The sequence below is a fragment of the Salpingoeca rosetta genome, assembly GCF_000188695.1.
Source record: "Salpingoeca rosetta unplaced genomic scaffold supercont1.20, whole genome shotgun sequence".
NCBI lineage: Eukaryota > Choanoflagellata > Craspedida > Salpingoecidae > Salpingoeca > Salpingoeca rosetta.
The window spans coordinates 190,985-207,732 of NW_004754914.1; the positions used below are offsets into that span (position 1 = coordinate 190,985).

General features: G+C 55.2%; 5 protein-coding genes across 5 annotated transcripts in view; 4 read left to right on the plus strand and 1 right to left on the minus strand.

Moving 5' to 3' along the window:
* The window catches only part of PTSG_07541 (uncharacterized protein), a gene marked incomplete at both ends in the record, with an annotated part of 12,166 nt that extends 4,862 nt beyond the window's left edge, over nucleotides 1-7,304 (plus strand). The window contains 22 exons of the mRNA XM_004991280.1: nucleotides 451-567; nucleotides 746-825; nucleotides 1,039-1,100; nucleotides 1,341-1,460; nucleotides 1,676-1,819; nucleotides 2,014-2,101; nucleotides 2,816-2,913; nucleotides 3,099-3,214; nucleotides 3,341-3,454; nucleotides 3,654-3,715; nucleotides 3,943-4,049; nucleotides 4,303-4,445; nucleotides 4,691-4,801; nucleotides 4,981-5,024; nucleotides 5,303-5,375; nucleotides 5,594-5,609; nucleotides 5,814-5,898; nucleotides 6,078-6,143; nucleotides 6,262-6,321; nucleotides 6,467-6,541; nucleotides 6,767-6,868; nucleotides 7,158-7,304. Coding sequence (XP_004991337.1) covers nucleotides 451-567; nucleotides 746-825; nucleotides 1,039-1,100; nucleotides 1,341-1,460; nucleotides 1,676-1,819; nucleotides 2,014-2,101; nucleotides 2,816-2,913; nucleotides 3,099-3,214; nucleotides 3,341-3,454; nucleotides 3,654-3,715; nucleotides 3,943-4,049; nucleotides 4,303-4,445; nucleotides 4,691-4,801; nucleotides 4,981-5,024; nucleotides 5,303-5,375; nucleotides 5,594-5,609; nucleotides 5,814-5,898; nucleotides 6,078-6,143; nucleotides 6,262-6,321; nucleotides 6,467-6,541; nucleotides 6,767-6,868; nucleotides 7,158-7,304 — 2,030 coding nt within the window. The remainder of the gene's footprint in view (nucleotides 1-450; nucleotides 568-745; nucleotides 826-1,038; nucleotides 1,101-1,340; nucleotides 1,461-1,675; nucleotides 1,820-2,013; nucleotides 2,102-2,815; nucleotides 2,914-3,098; nucleotides 3,215-3,340; nucleotides 3,455-3,653; nucleotides 3,716-3,942; nucleotides 4,050-4,302; nucleotides 4,446-4,690; nucleotides 4,802-4,980; nucleotides 5,025-5,302; nucleotides 5,376-5,593; nucleotides 5,610-5,813; nucleotides 5,899-6,077; nucleotides 6,144-6,261; nucleotides 6,322-6,466; nucleotides 6,542-6,766; nucleotides 6,869-7,157) is intronic.
* Nucleotides 7,305-7,369: 65 nt separating this feature from the next.
* Nucleotides 7,370-7,812, plus strand: PTSG_12603 (uncharacterized protein; the record flags this gene model as incomplete). Its single annotated transcript, XM_004991281.1, has 1 exon — nucleotides 7,370-7,812. One exon carries the CDS (start codon nucleotides 7,370-7,372, stop codon nucleotides 7,793-7,795), a length of 426 nt encoding a protein of 141 aa, XP_004991338.1. The 3' UTR covers nucleotides 7,796-7,812.
* A 205-nt stretch (nucleotides 7,813-8,017) lies between these two features.
* Nucleotides 8,018-15,480, plus strand: PTSG_07542 (uncharacterized protein). Its single transcript, XM_004991282.1, has 14 exons — nucleotides 8,018-8,875; nucleotides 9,058-9,176; nucleotides 9,364-9,463; nucleotides 9,623-9,749; nucleotides 9,902-10,183; nucleotides 10,382-10,581; nucleotides 10,825-10,969; nucleotides 11,155-13,326; nucleotides 13,632-13,682; nucleotides 13,812-13,939; nucleotides 14,117-14,163; nucleotides 14,318-14,362; nucleotides 14,705-15,058; nucleotides 15,237-15,480. The coding sequence occupies exons 1-14, from the start codon at nucleotides 8,085-8,087 to the stop codon at nucleotides 15,347-15,349; spliced, it is 4,674 nt and encodes a 1,557-aa protein (XP_004991339.1). The 5' UTR covers nucleotides 8,018-8,084; the 3' UTR covers nucleotides 15,350-15,480.
* A 33-nt stretch (nucleotides 15,481-15,513) lies between these two features.
* Nucleotides 15,514-16,037, plus strand: PTSG_12604 (uncharacterized protein). The gene has a single exon (XM_004991283.1). It carries the CDS (start codon nucleotides 15,533-15,535, stop codon nucleotides 15,842-15,844), a length of 312 nt encoding a protein of 103 aa, XP_004991340.1. The 5' UTR covers nucleotides 15,514-15,532; the 3' UTR covers nucleotides 15,845-16,037.
* A 460-nt stretch (nucleotides 16,038-16,497) lies between these two features.
* Nucleotides 16,498-16,748, minus strand: part of PTSG_07543 (uncharacterized protein) — a gene marked incomplete at its 3' end in the record, with an annotated part of 3,667 nt that continues 3,416 nt past the window's right edge. The window contains exon 11 of the mRNA XM_004991284.1: nucleotides 16,498-16,518. Coding sequence (XP_004991341.1) covers nucleotides 16,498-16,518 — 21 coding nt within the window. The remainder of the gene's footprint in view (nucleotides 16,519-16,748) is intronic.

A 16,748-nucleotide genomic window follows, 5' to 3' on the forward strand; every position in this document is an offset into this window, starting at 1 on the left:
GTGTGTGTGTGTGTGTGTGTGTGTGTGTGTGTGTGTGTGTGTGTGTGTGTGTGTGTGTGTGTGTGTGTGTGTGTGTGTGTGTGTGTGTGTGTGTGTGTGTGTGTGTGTGGACAATGCAGTGTCTTCCTCTTCTCTATTTCACGTTTTTGTACCACACGCTACCTGTTCATGTTTGTGCTCACAATGATTGCTGTGTACAGCTACAACATCCGCAAATTGAGGGAGCAGGCTTTTCATCTAATCGGTGCGCCACTCAAAACCAAAATTACCGCGTGTCTTGCTTCACTTACACAGTCATTGTCTGCGCATCATCACACACTTATACACCTGTTCGACACCAATACACACGTCCACCCACTCACACGTCCACCCACTCACACACGCACATACGCACACACGCACACGCACACGCGCGCGCACACGTCCACCGACGATCATCACCACCATCAGCTGCGTGCCAGTGGGACGACGTGGTTGAGAGCTGCTTCTCCAACTTTGAGTACATGCGCATGCGCATCATCGCCACCTCTCTCGACGAAGTCCTTGAAGACTTGGACGCGCTCCCAGGTGCGTATCTATGTGTTGTGTGCATGCGCGTGCAGCTGTGTTAATGTGTATGTGTGTGAGTTTGTGCGTGATTTTCGCATTGTTGAAAGCATGATTTCATTTGTCCAACGAGTCATCACTTCATTCCACATTTTCTCACACCACCGCCCCCATGTCATCTGCCCTTCCCTTGGTACAGAGCGTGTGTCTTCGCCCTTGGCTGGCGTGTTTGGCGCCATTCAAGAAGCCAAGTTCGTCCTCGAAGCAGACCCTTACCAGGTGACAATGCATGTGGTTGTGCTATTGCGGTGCTGAGGCAGGATTGTTGAGGTCAAGGCAGGAGAGCGTGTGGAGGAGACAACTGCACAGTGGTTGTTCCTGTGGTATCTGCCGTGTACACGCGCGCTCACCTCGCCTCACCTGCTCCCTGTTGTTGACACCACAACCCATGTTGTGATGTCTGCTTCATTCCTGCTGTCTCTTCTTCAACAGCTCATTTCCCAGGTTGCTGCCCGTCTCCTGCCACCGCTCAAGACCCCAGCACCTGTCAGAGGGTACGTATGTGCGTGTGTATTCGTATTTGTATTTGCGTTTGTGCAGCTTGTGTGTTTGTGCATCCAAGAAGAGTCAACGTTTTAGATCTGTCTCTCACGTGTGCCTGATCACATGCACGTATACACGTTTGTATCTCTCCCCTTTGCTCGTTCACACACACACACACACACACACACACACACACACACACACACACACACACACACACACACACACACGCACGCACACCGTCCATGCAGGTTCCTGTCTGTGATCCTTGAGGGCGCTCGGCTCCGCGGCACCCTGCGTGACGCAGCACTCCTCCCTGTACATGCGTGCATTCCAAGCACACACGGCGCTTCGCTCGCAGACCTGCAGACGTATGTGCACTGAAACATGTCCTGCTGCTTTCACTTGCTGTTGCCTGGCCACCAAACGTGTACACTTTACAAGCGTCCTCCCTTCCCTCACCTCCCTCGTACACACACACACACACACACACACACACACACACACACACACACACACACACACACACACACACACATGCACACACCTTCACACACACACACGTGCACACAACAACGGTGTGTAGACACAACTTTGCCGTGCGCGGCATCGGGGCTGCTGGGCATGAGGATATGTACGTGACTGTTTCTGACGATAAGCGCACAAAAGTCTGGCGGCTCGGTAACCCAACGCCTATTCATGATGTCGACATTCTCGCAGACTGGGGCAGGTGCGTTGCTTGCAGCCGAACGTGCATGGGAGAATGGACGCATGTTTGTGTGCACATGTGCGCGTGCGCATGAATGTGTTGTGATTGAGGCATCAGATCGACTGCTGTCCCCCCACATTGGTGAACACACACCGACGTCCGTGTCTGCCACTCACCCACATCACCACCACACCACCCCTCATTTGTGTGATCAGGGCCGCTGCAATGTCGCCGACGGGGGAGTTTGTGGCGATTGCCGGCTACGACGAGCGAATTGTTGGCATCAACCTGGCAACTGGCCAGGTATTGGTGATGATGATGATGATGATGATGATGATGATGATGATGATGATGATGATGATGATGATGATGATGATGATGATGATGAGAGGAGGAGGAGGAGGAGGAGGGAGGAGGAGGAGGAGGGAGGAGGAGGAGGAGGAGGAGGAGGAGGAGGAGGAGGAGGAGGAGGGAGGAGGGAGGCGACCACTGGCTGCCCCCAATGACTATGGCAATACAATATCCGTGTATCAAATACGCAATGCTCCCGGAGCCTTAGGACTCCAAGCGTGGGATGCCTTTTCAACTATCAACCGCCAGTTAGCACTGGGCCCTCCAACTGGTTTCACCGAATGGTACCGATACGCTGGACAGATGGTTTCTAAGGAGTCATAACGGAAAACATGTCAGATTTTACCATCCAAGACAGCCGGGGCACGATGATCTTTCTGGAGGGTATCCAATGGATAGTTATGGTCCAATGCGATCAGGGGGCCCGACATACTTTGAAGCTAGCACGCACTGTATAGTCTTGAGCTACTGGGGAAGGGTGTGATTATCTCAGTAAATACGGACAACAGGAGGAGGAGGAGGAGGAGGAGGAGGAGGATGATCGGCAGCGTGCGTAGCGCTTGCCTTGATTTCGTCGCACCTACCATTGCCGCATTTCATCACATCTCACCCAACACGTGCTCACACAATGCTGCGCTATCAATTCCCTCGTCGCTCCAACACCAGACCACGTTTTCCCTCAAGGGCCACACGTCGTTTGTGAATGCGCTCGCTGTCTTCTCCGAGGGAAAACTGCTCGTCTCCGCCAGCGACGATTCTCTTGCGTACGCACCCCACTTTGCTCATGCACACATACGCACACACATAGACACATGCATAGACATAAACACACGCACCCACACAGCCACATTGCCACACACGCACACACACACACACACACGCACACGCACACACACACACACACGGCCACACGCATCTCATGCCGAGCCCCATGTGCTGGTGCCTGCAGGCTGGTGTGGGACCTGGTGCGCGGGGTTGAGCTGACCCGCCTCTCCGGCCACGATGGCGGTGTGCTCAGCGTCGCTGTTGTTGGCGCGCGCCGCGTTGCAACCGCTGGGGCAGACGGTCAGTCAATGGTGGTGATGGTTGGTGATGGTTGGTTGGTGGTATTGTTTGTGCGTTGCTGTGTTGCGTGCGCTCCCACCGATTTGTTCACCTCCATCCCTCCCGTCGCGATTTCCCTCATTGCAGGCAAGCTGCGGCTGTGGGACATTGACACTGGGGCGTGCTCCAATGTTCTTCACGGCCACACAGGCGCTGTCCTCGCTGTTGCAGCAACATCTCGCTTCTCACACATCATCTCCGGTCAGTGATGGTGACATGAATATGTGTGTGTGTTTGTGAATGTATGTTTGTAAACGTGTGAATGTATGTTTGTGTGTGTTTGTTGATGGATGCGGGTGATCTTGTGCGCGTAGTCTGTGCTGCTGCGCCTGTGTACTTTGCATGTACTGTCGCGTTGTGTCACCCCTTGCTGTCGTCTCATGTGCCATCACCACCGCAGGCGGAGAAGACAACAGCGTACGCATTTGGCCGATGCCTGGCAAGTCCACAGGCGACATCAAGGTTTGTGCCGCAGTACATTGTTGCTGCTGCTGGTGCATGCATTAATGATGGTGATGGTGCTTCGTGGCCGTGGTTGTGGTGGGTGCATGTGTGTGTGTGTGTGTGTGTGTGTGTGCGCGCGTGCGTGTGTGTGTGGCAGCTATCGTTCACTCGACTCACGAATCGCACTCACGTGGTTGTGCATGCTTCCTTCGTGACCACCACTCTGGCGCTGCGTCGCTTGACAGGATGCGGAAGTCGTCTTCTCTGCACACTCTGCCGCCGTCACCGCCGTCTCACACACGCACACGGGCTCTGGGCTCATTCTCTCCGGATCAAAGGACCACACGATTCGGTGTGTACATGGGAGGAAGGAATGGAGGTGGAAATAAGGACGAGGGAAGCGCTGGTGTGGGGGAACGAGGGAGTGCATGCATGTGAGTGCATGCATGTGAGTGCATGTGTGCATGCTTTTGAGTACATACGCGAGTGCGTTGTGTGAAGGTGAGTCAAGAATAGTTGACGACATGCCTGGTGTCTTCCTTGCCATTACGTCGTCCCATCTGCTCATGGCATCGCTGCCACTCGAACATTTGCATGCTTCGCAGGCTGTGGAACTTTATCAAGCGCACGCCCGTGTGTGTGTTCAAGTGCGCGAGCCCCATCCTGTGCCTGTCTGTGATTGCCAACTCGACTGTCGTCGTGTTTGGCACCGAGGCCGGAATTACAGGGCAGCTGGAGCTCCATCGAAGTGAGTCATGCAGGCGCGTGGCTGCTCATGTGTTTTGTTGGTGAGGATGCTGGACTCTTGATGCTGCCATGAATATGTTGTGCCTGCGCATTTCACTCCACCTCACCCCTCTTCACCCCCACACTCGCTCCCCGCGACCACCACCACTTGCATCGCCACCGCGACTCTCCCCCTCCTCCTCCTCCTCCTCCTCCTCCTCCTCCTCCTCCTCCTCCTCCTCCTCCTCCTTGTGTGACACCACCAAGCGACGGAGAGTTTGCGGAACCGGGCGACGTTCCTGCCTGATGACAGCGAAGACACTGCTGACAACGACAGAAGTGGGCAGCAGACAGCAGCAAACACAGGTGGGGTGGCCGGTAGGGGAGGATGTGAGGGCGGGAAGAGCGAGTGCGTTGACTGCGGTAATGAGATGGGGAGGGGAGGTGTTGGTGGTGTGCACACATGATGTGGTGGCTCATGTCGCTGGTCTGCATGGTTGAGCCTGTCATCACCATCCATGTCCTCCCCAACATGGTGCAACATGATGCAATGCCAGATCGACCGCCTCTCAGGAAGACGTCGTCCGCCATTTCTGATGACGTGAGCACTTGTGACCGCGTGTATTCGCTCGTTGCTGCTCACCCATCTGCATCGTGCTGTTGCACTTTCCCAGACCCATGTGGTCATACTTTTTCATCCTTTCTCCTACTCGTGCACATTTTCCCAACACATTCCCATTTCACCGACTGATTCACTGCTTCGCTCAACTCCCAACCCACCAGCCTCCAACTTTCCAAACTTCCACCTTCCCGTGCACCAACAAAACCACTCATGCAACCCCCCCTCCCTCGACCTTCCTCCTTATCATTGTCCATCAGGCGTACGGGTTCGCGCGCTCCGCCCTTGCGTCTGTGAGCGATGATCTTGACAGCAGCAAGGACGCCCCAGCATGTATGTGCACGTTGCGAGCGATGTGGCGTGGGTGTATGTGGGCGTGGGTGAGTGTGTACCTCATTGTATATGTTCTTGTTTCTGTGCGTGTGTGTGCGTGTGCGTGTGCGTGTGCGTGTGTGTGTGTGTGTGCGTCTGATGGCGCGAGACCTCACTGCCGTGCTCACTGACTGCTGCCCTGTGCCTGTCATATCTGATCATTTCGGCATTTCCTCCAGCTCCATCGAGAACCAGGTGCGCTCAACGACAGCAGCAACGCACGTGTGCATGCGATGTTCATGTTCAACACAACTATTTTTCATGCAGCCAGCGCCTCAATGGTCCTTTTCGCGCGCAACACCATGCTGTACCTCACCACCTTGGCATGTGTCTGCATGTGTGTGTGTGTGTGTGTGTGTGTGTGTGTGTGTGTGTGTGTGTGTGTGTGTGTGTGTACAGGTCGCGGCCACAGTCGATGGAGGCTGGGATTGCGTTTTCGCAACTGCGGCAGATGGCGAAGAACGAGAGCGACTTCAAGAAAGGGGTGGGCGCCTGCTGTGAACAAGTGGCTGCTCGTGCGTTGTGCGTGTGTGTGTGTGTATTGTTCTGTGTTGTGCGCATTTGTGCGCATTTGTGCGTGATGCGAAAGTGCATGTTATGTGTTGCCAGCTGTGCATCACATTGTGCCACTAACACCATCTGCCATCGCTGCTTTGTCGTTAGGACTACACTGACGCGTCGGATGTGGAGAAGCAAGCACTTGAGCGGCAAAGCTCTTTCGAACAGAGGGTGAGGTCACATGCAGTGGTGTGTGTGTGTGTGTGTGCCTGTGTGTGTGTGTGTCTGTGTGTGTGTGTGTGTTTGGGTGCGTCCCGTGCCATTCCTCACCTTACCTCCACTGGTTCAGGTTCTGCACGAAGAGAACGAGGAAGACGAAGCGAAACCAAACGCAGCAACAGCTGCAAAGGTGAGACAACAAGTGCTTGCATGCTCACGCACATGCACACACACGCACGCGCACACACACACACACACATGTAACCCCATGCAACGAACCCATGCAACCACACGCTCGCGTTCACGTCCGATCCTGCGTTACTGCTGTTCAAAAGACGCCACAATTGAAGGACGTTGAGCAGCCGGAGGGATTTGCAGTCGAGGTCGCAGCGGCAGAGAACGGAAACGGGGTGCGGCGTGTGTGTGTGTGTGTGTGTGTGTGTGTGTGTGTGTGTCGACGAGTCGACGAGTCGTCTCACGTATGTCGTTTCATGTGAAGCTGGTGATGGTGTGTGTATTCATGGGAACACATGCAATCCAGTTGCACTCTCCACCACCACAACGCACTCACGTGATCGCCTTTCACCCACATGACCACTTCACCCTCCACCCCCTCTCGTCCTCGTGCTTTGCAGCATGCGTTTGAGCCGAAAACGCTGAGCCGCCCCCGCGAATTCCTCTCGTCCCGCAAGTTTGACGCCCTCGAAGCAACCAACCTCTCCGTCGAGGCAAAGCAGGTGTGTGTGTGTGTGTGTGCGCGCGCGCGTGTGCGCGTTGTATATTGTGTTTGTTTGTTATGTGTGCGTGTGGTTTTTTCTTTTTGTGTGCGTGTGTGTCTGTCTCGTGTGTGGAGAAGCGCTGGTGCGCCCACGCCCTTTTCCCACAATGGCACAGCGTTCAAGTGCACACGCTGCTGCTGCGGCTATTTTGTGTCCATACGTGACCAACGCTCGTGCGTACGTACTCACCCAAAATGAACCCGACCAAACAACCACTCGCATACGCGTACGTGTGTGCGGCACTTAGGCTGCGTTTGAGGCGCTGGTGCTTGGAGAGAACCCGGAAGTGCTGAACATGGAGATGGAGCAGCGGCAGCGGCGGCCAACAGCCCCGCTCGAACGGCTGCAGATGGAGGAGGAGGCAAAGAGCAAGGGGTGCTGCACCCTGCTTTGAGACCACGGGTGTGATGCATTTGGGGGGGGGGCGTGTGTGTGTGGGTGATGGTGATGATGATGATGATGATGATGATGATGATGATGATGGTGGTGGTGATGATGATGATGATGGTAGTGGTGGTGGTGGTGGTATCGCAACAGGCCAGTGAGCCGGTCAACAAGCCAGCGAATGGGGTTATTTTGAAGCAACAGTGTGGACAGAAGATCAGATGCATGGGAGTGGTTGGACGTCGTTTGCTGTGTGTGTGTGTGTGGGGGGGGGGTTTATTGTTTATTTTGTTTGTCGTACAAATGGACTGCTTTCTGTTCTGCTTCTCCTGCTTTCGTCAGCTTCACTTGTATCTATCCCCGTGTTCTCTTCATACAACATGTGTGCACTTCCTCTTTTTGTCTTGTTTGCAAGAGTGTGTGTGTGCGCGCGACATGTCTGTGGATGTACGTGTGTGTGTGTGCGCGCGCGTGTGTGTGTACATGTCTGTGCAGAGCTAAAGCAATTCGTTCGTCGAGGCAATGTGTCGCGGAAACTAAGCGAGAGAGACAGAGAGAGTATGCGTGTATGTTTGTGTGTGTGTGTGTGATTACGTGGGTGTGACATGTGATCGGACAGATGGGCAGACAGACACCACCACCAACAACAACCAACAACAACAACCAACAACAACAACAACAACAACTTAAACAACAACAAGTAAGCGCACAAACACGTGGTAACTGAATTCAGTCCCGACCGTTATCGAGCAAGCAAGCAAGCAAGCAAAGAAGGCAACAACACAACACCATGGACGCGCAGGAGTTCCGGCGGCTGGTGCAGCAGCGGCTGGAGCACGCAGGTATCGCAGGGCGGGTGCGCACTGGCCTCAAGGCAGAGGTCATTCGCACGCTGGGGCGGGAGCAACAACAACATACTCGGCCCCAACAGCAACACAGCAGACAACAGAGTGGACAACAACCAACGCCAGCACAGGCAGCATCGCTCCGACTGCCCTCACCAGACCAGCCACCGCCTGCAGACGTGTGCGGGCTGCACCGCTTGGTGCTCGATCACCTGGAGGCGTGTGGGTTTGACTACAGCAGGGCCATCTTTGCTTCTGAGCTGGCAGACTCGAGGGCCGTCGACCGCGCCTCTGCGGGGCAGCTCACCCTTGGTCATCTGCAGCAGGCTTGCTCTGTCGACTACCTCTCCCCACATGCAGAGAGGTTGCTGACCAGTGTCCTGGTGGGCGATGGCACAGCAGACGATGTGGTGGTGCCAAGCGCCAGCACGTTGCTTCGCCTCGTGCACGCGCTTGCGCAGCCGCTGCGGACACAGCGCCATGCCATAGCAACGCAGACGTCAAGCGAGGACTGGGCGCAGTCTGGGCTGGAAGCCCGGCTCGCGGAGCTGGACAGCCGCTACAGCGCAGCACACTCGCGCCACCAGGCGGGTGCCCAAAGCTCAGTGGAGGAGCGGCTGCAGGCCATCGAGCGAGAGGCAATGAAGCGTGCAGAGGCACACGTGGCCTCAAAACTGGAGCATTTCAAACAGAGCGAGCTGGCGCGCGTGAAGGCACAGGCCCGCATCGAGCTTAAGTACATATGTGCACATATTCGTGTGGTGTCAGACACATGCGGCAACTGTGTGCGTGCGTGTGCATGTGTGTGCATGTGCGTGCATGTGTGTGCATGTGCGTGCGTGAGGATGCTCGTGTGTTGATGGGAAGGCTGTCACACTGAACACCCATCCCTTCGTCTGTGGCTTTCACACACTGCAGGGCACAGTATGACGAGAAAGTGGCTGAAATGGAGGCTGGATACGAGGAGCGTCTTTCACAGCTGGCCAAACGCGAGCACGACCTCGATGGCGCCTATCATCGACGTCTCCAGGAGATTGGTACGGGCACATCTGCTTCGCGGCCGTGCACTGCGCGCGCGTGTGCGTGTGTGGTGTGTGTGGTGTGTTTGTGGTGTGTGTGGTGTGTAAGTTGTGTTGTGTGTGTGTGTGTGTTGTGTGTACGGCGCTCATGTCATGTATTTTTCCATGCTGGTTGTACGTTGGATTGCACACGTGTTCGCACCAGAGCGCACGCTGTATGAAGAACGACAGCACATCCAAGCGCGCGCACGCGATTTGGCTGCAAGGGAGGCGGAGTTGCAGCGGGAAGCACACCACACAGCGAGGTCTGACTTGCACCGGCATATGCATCCGACCGCGGGCTTTGTGCTGCTTGTGTCATGTGTCACTTCTCTTGTCATCGTCGCTGTCGCTGCCGTTGTCATCCTCATCATCACGTCCACCACCATCACCACCACCACCATAACCATCACCACCATCATCAGGGCGGCGCGACTGCATGAGGACGCAGCGACACACACGGAGGACGCGATTCGCGCGAAGGAGAAGACGATGGCAGAGATGGAGGAGCAGTACCAGCGGAAACTGCAGACGGAAATCGCCGCCATGAAGGTGTGTGTGTGTGTTTGTGAAGGTGTGTGCGTGTGTCTTGCAGGCGGGGAATTGAACTTGTGTGATTTTCCATGCACGCAACTGCCGTCTTTCAACCATCGCTTTCGTTCACTTTTACACACATACACACACACATTCATACGCACAAACAGGATGAGTTGCGCGCGCAGTTGGCGGACCGCGAGTCCGAATTGCGTCAGCGCGAGCACGTGCTCGAAGAGCAGCAGGCGACGGTGTCCAGACAACAACTGCTGACTCAGCACTTGCAGGAGGAGAAGCGGGATCTCACGGACGAGGCGCGGCGGCTCAAGGCGGAAGTGACGGAATTGCAGCAGAAGAACACGCGCATGCAGATCAACCTTGCTGAACTCAACGCTGTTGCATACAAGATTGACGGCTTTGACGCACTGCAATCACAGCTGGCAGAGTGGAAGGTATGGCTGGGCATAAGCGCACTTGCACAACAAACACACCCACACAAGCACAACAAACACACACACAACCACCTTCCCTCTCTCTTGATTGGATGTATGTGTTATGCGAGCAAGCGTTGGGTTGTGTGCTGTTCTTGTTTTGTGTTGGTGTTGTCTCTCCTCACGATTTGGGTGTGCTTGTCATGTGCGCATGAGCAGGATCAAAATGCGCAGCTGCGGGCGGACCACGAGCGTGACATCGAGAGGAAGGATTCGCTCATTGCGGATCTGCAGGCCAGAATGAAGCGTTTCGAAGGACCGTCCCGTGGGGAGCGGGAATGGCGCGCGCGTGCACATGAACTGCAACAGCGGAATGAACAGCTCGCCCGCATGGTGGAATACGAGCGGCAGATTGCAGCGTGAGTTGCCCCCCCCCACACACACTGCATTCGTGTATGCTTCCCGTGCTTGATGTGTGCACTTTGTCCGCGTGCGTGAACGCACTTTGTATGCGCGTGTGAATGCACTGTGTTTGCACATGTATGCTTCGCATCCGTGTGACGCATGCAGCTACAAACATACATACACACGCACACACGCACGAGTTTGTTTCAAGCTCATGCGCATGCACCACCCACATCCACGCATACACATGCATGCAGTCAATCGCAGTCGCTTGTGGCGGAGCAGAAGCAGCAGCTGACGTCCTTGCATCAGCAGCTGCTCCATCGCGATGTGGACAGTTGGTCCACTCCTCCAATCACGCGCGTCCCAATACAGCCTTCAACTGCTGGAGGCGGAACCCAGGTGCGTCAAAGTGTGTGTGTGTGTGTGTGTTGGTTTGTTTTCTGTTCGCTTGTTTGCGTACGTGCTTAAGGACGCAGGTGCGCGTACATGTGTGCGGCTGCGTTCCCTTGCTTGCTATGTAGCTCACCCTCTTCTTCATTGTGTGCATTCACCCTCTGCCGTGTTGGTGTCTGACTGCTCACCAGCGTGCATGGAGCATGCCGAGCAACGTCGTTGATGCCAGCCGCTACCGTGACCGCCGCCTGCGATATTCACCCGATGCATTGGCTGGTGACGCGCATACGCGCAGCGACAGCACACGCCAGCGTACCAACATTACCGTGGGTGCTGCTGGTGCTGCCGGTGATGTTGATGATGATGATGATGATGATGATGATGATGATGACGTGCATGTTGCGACACTTGATTTGTCGCGTCGTGTGGCTGTGATGAAGGAGGCGGACCTGTCACTGCACAGCCGAAGAGGAGCGGCGCTACCGGAACACAGACGCCATCACCAGCAGCCGGCACCTCAGCAGCGACAACAGCGACAGGAACCACAGCAGCAGCAACGACAGCGAGGGCGACACGACGTGAGTGTTGATTCATTTCGTGATCTCGGTCGTCATTGGCAGCAGCGGGACGAGAGCAGCATCCAGCAGTTGTACCCACACCAACTTGGAGGCAGTCGTGATGGTGGTGGTCGTGATGATGGCGGTCGAAGGGGGAGGGAGCGCGCATCTGGACGGTATGAGCATGGATTTTGTGGCGCAGACAAGGCAGCAAGAACACGTCCACAACGAAGAGGCGAAGATCACGTGGACAGGATTGAAGTGAAGCGGGCGTATGGTGGCCGTGATGTCCGTCGCGGTGCTGGTGTTGATCCTGGTGTTGGTTTCGGCGATGGTGGTGTTGGGAACGAGGGGATGCTTGGCGGTGCTGGTGATGGTGGTGTCGATGGTGTTGGTGATGGTGTTGGCCTGATGTCGACACCAGCTGCTGCGCGCGATGGATGGAGAGCGGCGGGTGCGCGCAGTGACGACGAGTGGGGTGTGCTGGGCCGAGCAAGCGGTGAAAGCAGTGATCGTTGGAGGAGTGGGGTAGATGGGGCTGCGAGTTCGCTGGTGACACAGGAGAGGAAGGTACACATGGGAAGGGATGAAGGGGCTACCAGACATGAGGAAGAAAAACAACTGCAACGAACCAAGCAGCAGCAGCAAGAGCAGCAACCGAGTGTGCATCACCAGCGGCAGCCACAGCAGGAAGAACAGCAACAGCGACAACAACAGCGGCCAGAGTCACTCGCGTCCAACACACCGCCTGTGAGCAGAGGGCGTGTGAAGCCATGGGAAGAGCCCTCGTCATCAACGCCGGCACAGGCAGCGCCAGTGTCCCCACTGTCCTTGTTTGGTTCGTCCATGACTCAGCCACGGCCTGCCACCCTGTTCCCCAAACCGCCCGCGTATGATGAGGGCGGCGTGTCTGGTGAAAGCGGTCGCACAGGGGATGGGGAACAGCAGCAGCAGCAGCAGCAGCAGCAGCAGCAGCAGCAGCAGCAGCAGCAGCAGCAGCAGCCGTCGTCGTCGTGGTTGCAGACTGGCGGTTTGCGCCGGGAAATTCAAACAGCAACGACGACGACGACGACGACAATGCCAGCAGCACCAGCAGCAGTTGTGACGACACTGCAACCAGCGCTCAGGGGTAGCGGTAGCAGTGATCCTGGTTGTCCTGGTGGTCGTGGTGGTCGTGGTGAGGGTGCCACCTTAACCACCACGCCCCACTTCAGTGATGTGGTTGATGGGCGTGATGGTGATGGTGATGACGACGATGGCAATGCATCTGTGTCGAGCAGTGTGAGTGCTGACATTGAGCGGCGGTTTTCGAAGGTGTTTGAGGCACGTGGACACGAGCCAGCAGGAGCACGCACATGGGGTGACGAGATGGGATTGGAGAAGGATGAGGAAGAGAAGGAAGAGGGTGAGGGGAAGCAGCAGGAAGCAGAGAAGGAGGTGGCGGCGCCCGTGGACATGGTGGAGGGTGAGGGGAGTGATAGCAGTGTAGTGAAGAAGGAAGCGGAAGCTATGGGCTTGAATGATGACAGCTTGATGGCGGGGATAGAAGCACACGAGCCGAAAGCGGAGAGAAATGAGCCAGAAGAAGGTGAAGAAGGTGTTGAAGAAGAAATCGCTGTGCACCTTGATGTGCGTGATGATGATGATGATGAGGAGGAGGTGCACAAGGTGGACCCTGAAGTGGGCGGGTTGGTGGGAGACATCACCCAACCACGGCAACAGCAAGAGCACCAGCAGCAGGAGCAGCAAGCACAACAACAGCAACTGTCTCGGCCTCGCAAGTCTGCGCTGGAGCGACTCCGAGAGGTGCGAAATCCACATGCGATGCACTGTCTGTTCTTAGATGTATTGTCCGTTCTACACACACACACACACACATCTACACACACGCATACACACGCATCTACACACATACACACGCATACACACACATCCACACACATCCACACACACGCATACGCACACATCTACACACATACGCACACACACACACACACGCACACGCGCACACACACACACACACACACACACACGCATGCATGCTCACGTGCTCATTTCAACTACAACAACCCTCTTTCTTGGCTTGACACTTTGCTGCACGTCATGAGCAGATGGAGGAGGAAGAAAAAATGCAGGCAGTGAAGCAGCAGCAGGAAGAAATGGTGCGTCGTGGCTGCATTCTTGGTTTGCTCGTTGTCGCTTTGCACCTGCTTTTTGTTCCCCCTTCTGTCCAATGTTCACGCAACCCAATCTGGCTCATCTGACTGTGTGCACCTGTTTGAACACCTCAGCAACAGCTTGAGGCAGCAGTCACACCATCCCCATCGTCAGCCGCTGACAGTGGCGATGAAGAGGGGGATGGTACCGTCACACCAACACCACACGCCAATGACCACTACGAGGATGAGGGCTCAAACACGTGAGTCATAGCTTGCATCCACTGGATTGTTGCTTTGGTTGCATGTGTTTCGTGTTGAAGTCAGTGGATCCGGCACCCCGCCTCCTTTCTATTGTGCTGTCCTCCTTTCGTTGTGTTCACCGGGCGTTTTGTCCACCACGGTTGCTGCCCACTCGATGGTGTTGACAATGTGTGCAGGCCCGAGCCTTCATCACACTACAGCAGCATCTTGAGCGACGAGCCAGGTGAAGATGCAGTCTTTTCCGATGGTCGTGTTGATGTCAGCTCGTGTCATGCATATTTGGGGGGGGGGGGAAGGAAAGCGGCTTTACTCATTTCCGTCCGTCTGTTCTCATTTGCACATACGTTCGCGCGCTTGCCCTTGTTGTGGATTGACAGTTGATGATGTGAAGGAGGCGGAAGCCGGCGCACCAAACTTGGATGGTGCGTATGTGTTGCTTGGCGAGTTTGATTGTGTGTGTATGGGTGGGTTTGGATGTCTCGGTCACACATTGCGCGTCTCAACACACACAGACACACAGACACACACAGACACACACAGACACACACAGACACACAGACAGACAGACACACACACACACACACAGACACACAGACACACAGACACAGACACACACACACACACAGACACACACACACACACACACAGACACACACACACACAGACACACACACACACACACACACACACACACACACACACACACACACACACCACACCACACTAACCGCTTTCCGCGTTCTTGTTCACTCCATTCTGTGCAGATGCGATGGACGATGTGATGCGCATGTACATGGCGCGCGTGGCGCAGGCCCGAGAGCAGGCTGGCGCGAGCTCAGACCAGCAGCAGATGAACAGCCAACAGCAGCAGCAAGGGCTGCAAGTGGCAGGGCATGGCTCCTTGCAGGGCGCTAAAGCCGTGGGTGGCGATGAAGGAGAGCATGTGGAGGAGGAGGACGAGGAGGACGCTTATGAAGACGACTTTGAGTTTGAGGACGACTTTGAGATTAGCGGTGGCGGCGGTGATGTTTCGGAGGAGGAGGAGGGAGACGTCAAGTCAGGTGGCGGTAGCGGTGACAAAGGCCGGGAGTCACCCATTAGCAGCAACGTTCCATCAGGTATATGTGTGCGTGTGTATTTGCGTGTGCGTGTGTGTGCGTGTGCGTGTGCGTGTGCGTGTGCGTGTGCGTGTGCGTGTGCGTGTGCGTGTGCGTGTGCGTGTGCGTTGCGTTGCGTCTTTTCGTCCTTGTGTGTGTGCGGAACGCTCATCCTCGCATGATATCCAACACATTTCAGAGTCGTTCCACTTTTCCCAGTCTTCCGACGGTGGCGGGCTTGACTTTGGCAACGGCGACGACAAACACGACCAGCAACAGCACAGCAGCGATGATGACGACGCACTGTGGTGATTGCATGGACAGGCAGTGAGCCGCAAGCAAAAACGGGAAGGATGGTTGGTTGAAAGCGTGGAAGCAAGTTGAGCAAACTTTGCCGTGGTGTGTATGTGGTAGAAGATTCGTAAGTGCATTAATAAATTTCCTCTCATTCATGCAAGCGCCACGTGTCGGCCACCCGGCCAGTGAACCACCTCGATGGTGAGTGATGTGTCATGTCGTGAGTGTTCTACCTGTGACGACTCTTGCCCCCCTTTCTCTCCTTTTCTTTTGTCTCTCCCTCTCTTTTCTCTTTCTCTGTCTCCCTCCCCATCCGTTTCTCTTTCACATCACAACGCACACCATGCAAGCTTTGCGTTTGTTGGTGGGGTGGTTGCGGGTTCTCCTCGTCCCCTTCCACCCTGCCCGCCATGCTTCAATTTATTGAAAGCAAAGCGATACAAAGCCCTACCACCCTCGTCTGAGGGTGCGGGTAGCTGCGCGATCGCATTCCTAGTGCCCTTTTTATAACATGCATAACGGAATTGAAAGCGTTTGATACACCTCACTTTGTGCGTGCGTGGTTTCCCCTTTTCTCCCTCTTTCATTCCTTTTCTTCTCCCTTGCCTTGGATACACACCTTCTCTTCTGTACACTCACACCTTGTTGGATTGTCGGCCCTCGCATGATCTTGCAACTAGGTTGACTTGATCCTTGGATTGGCTTCATGAGGATGCAGAGAGCTTCCAGGAGTACCTGCGATACGGCATCCTTCGAATTGATGCTCTTTGCTTGCTATTTATTTTCAGTGGTGCGACGGTTGCGTGAGATGTGCTGACCGTGAAGGCTTTATTGATTGTGTGCCACTTGTTTCCATATCCGAACACGGCCATTATCGAGTATGTTCTTCGGTGCCGCCGACTCCTTGCGTCTACTCTTAAACACTCAATAAACGACCCGAACCTCAAACAGTCAGTATCGTGTGTGTGTGTGTGTGTGTGTGTGTGTGTGTGTGTGTGTGTGTGTGTGTGTGTGTGTGTGTGTGTGTGTGTGTGTGTGTGTGTGTGTGTGTGTGTGTGTGTGTGTGTGTGTGTGTGTGCACGGGCGCCCACGAACCACCACACGAACCCCGCGCGGGCCGAAGATACCCCCCCCCCTCGCCAGAGCCACCATATAGATAAAAATTAAACCGGGGGGCGGTGTTCCTGTCCAGCAAAGCAAAGAAAAACATAACACCCCACCCCAGAAGAATAGAGAGGGGTGAGCAAAAGACAGCGAGGGGATGGATCAATCATGTGGACTGAGTCTGAATTAATGACGTACTACCCAGCTTGCGGATCCCCCACACAACGGAGGAGCGAGGCGAAGATGTGCATTATGGAGGAAGATCAGGAGGGCTGGTTTTGTTGTCGGTCTTTTTTGTTCTTTTACAAAA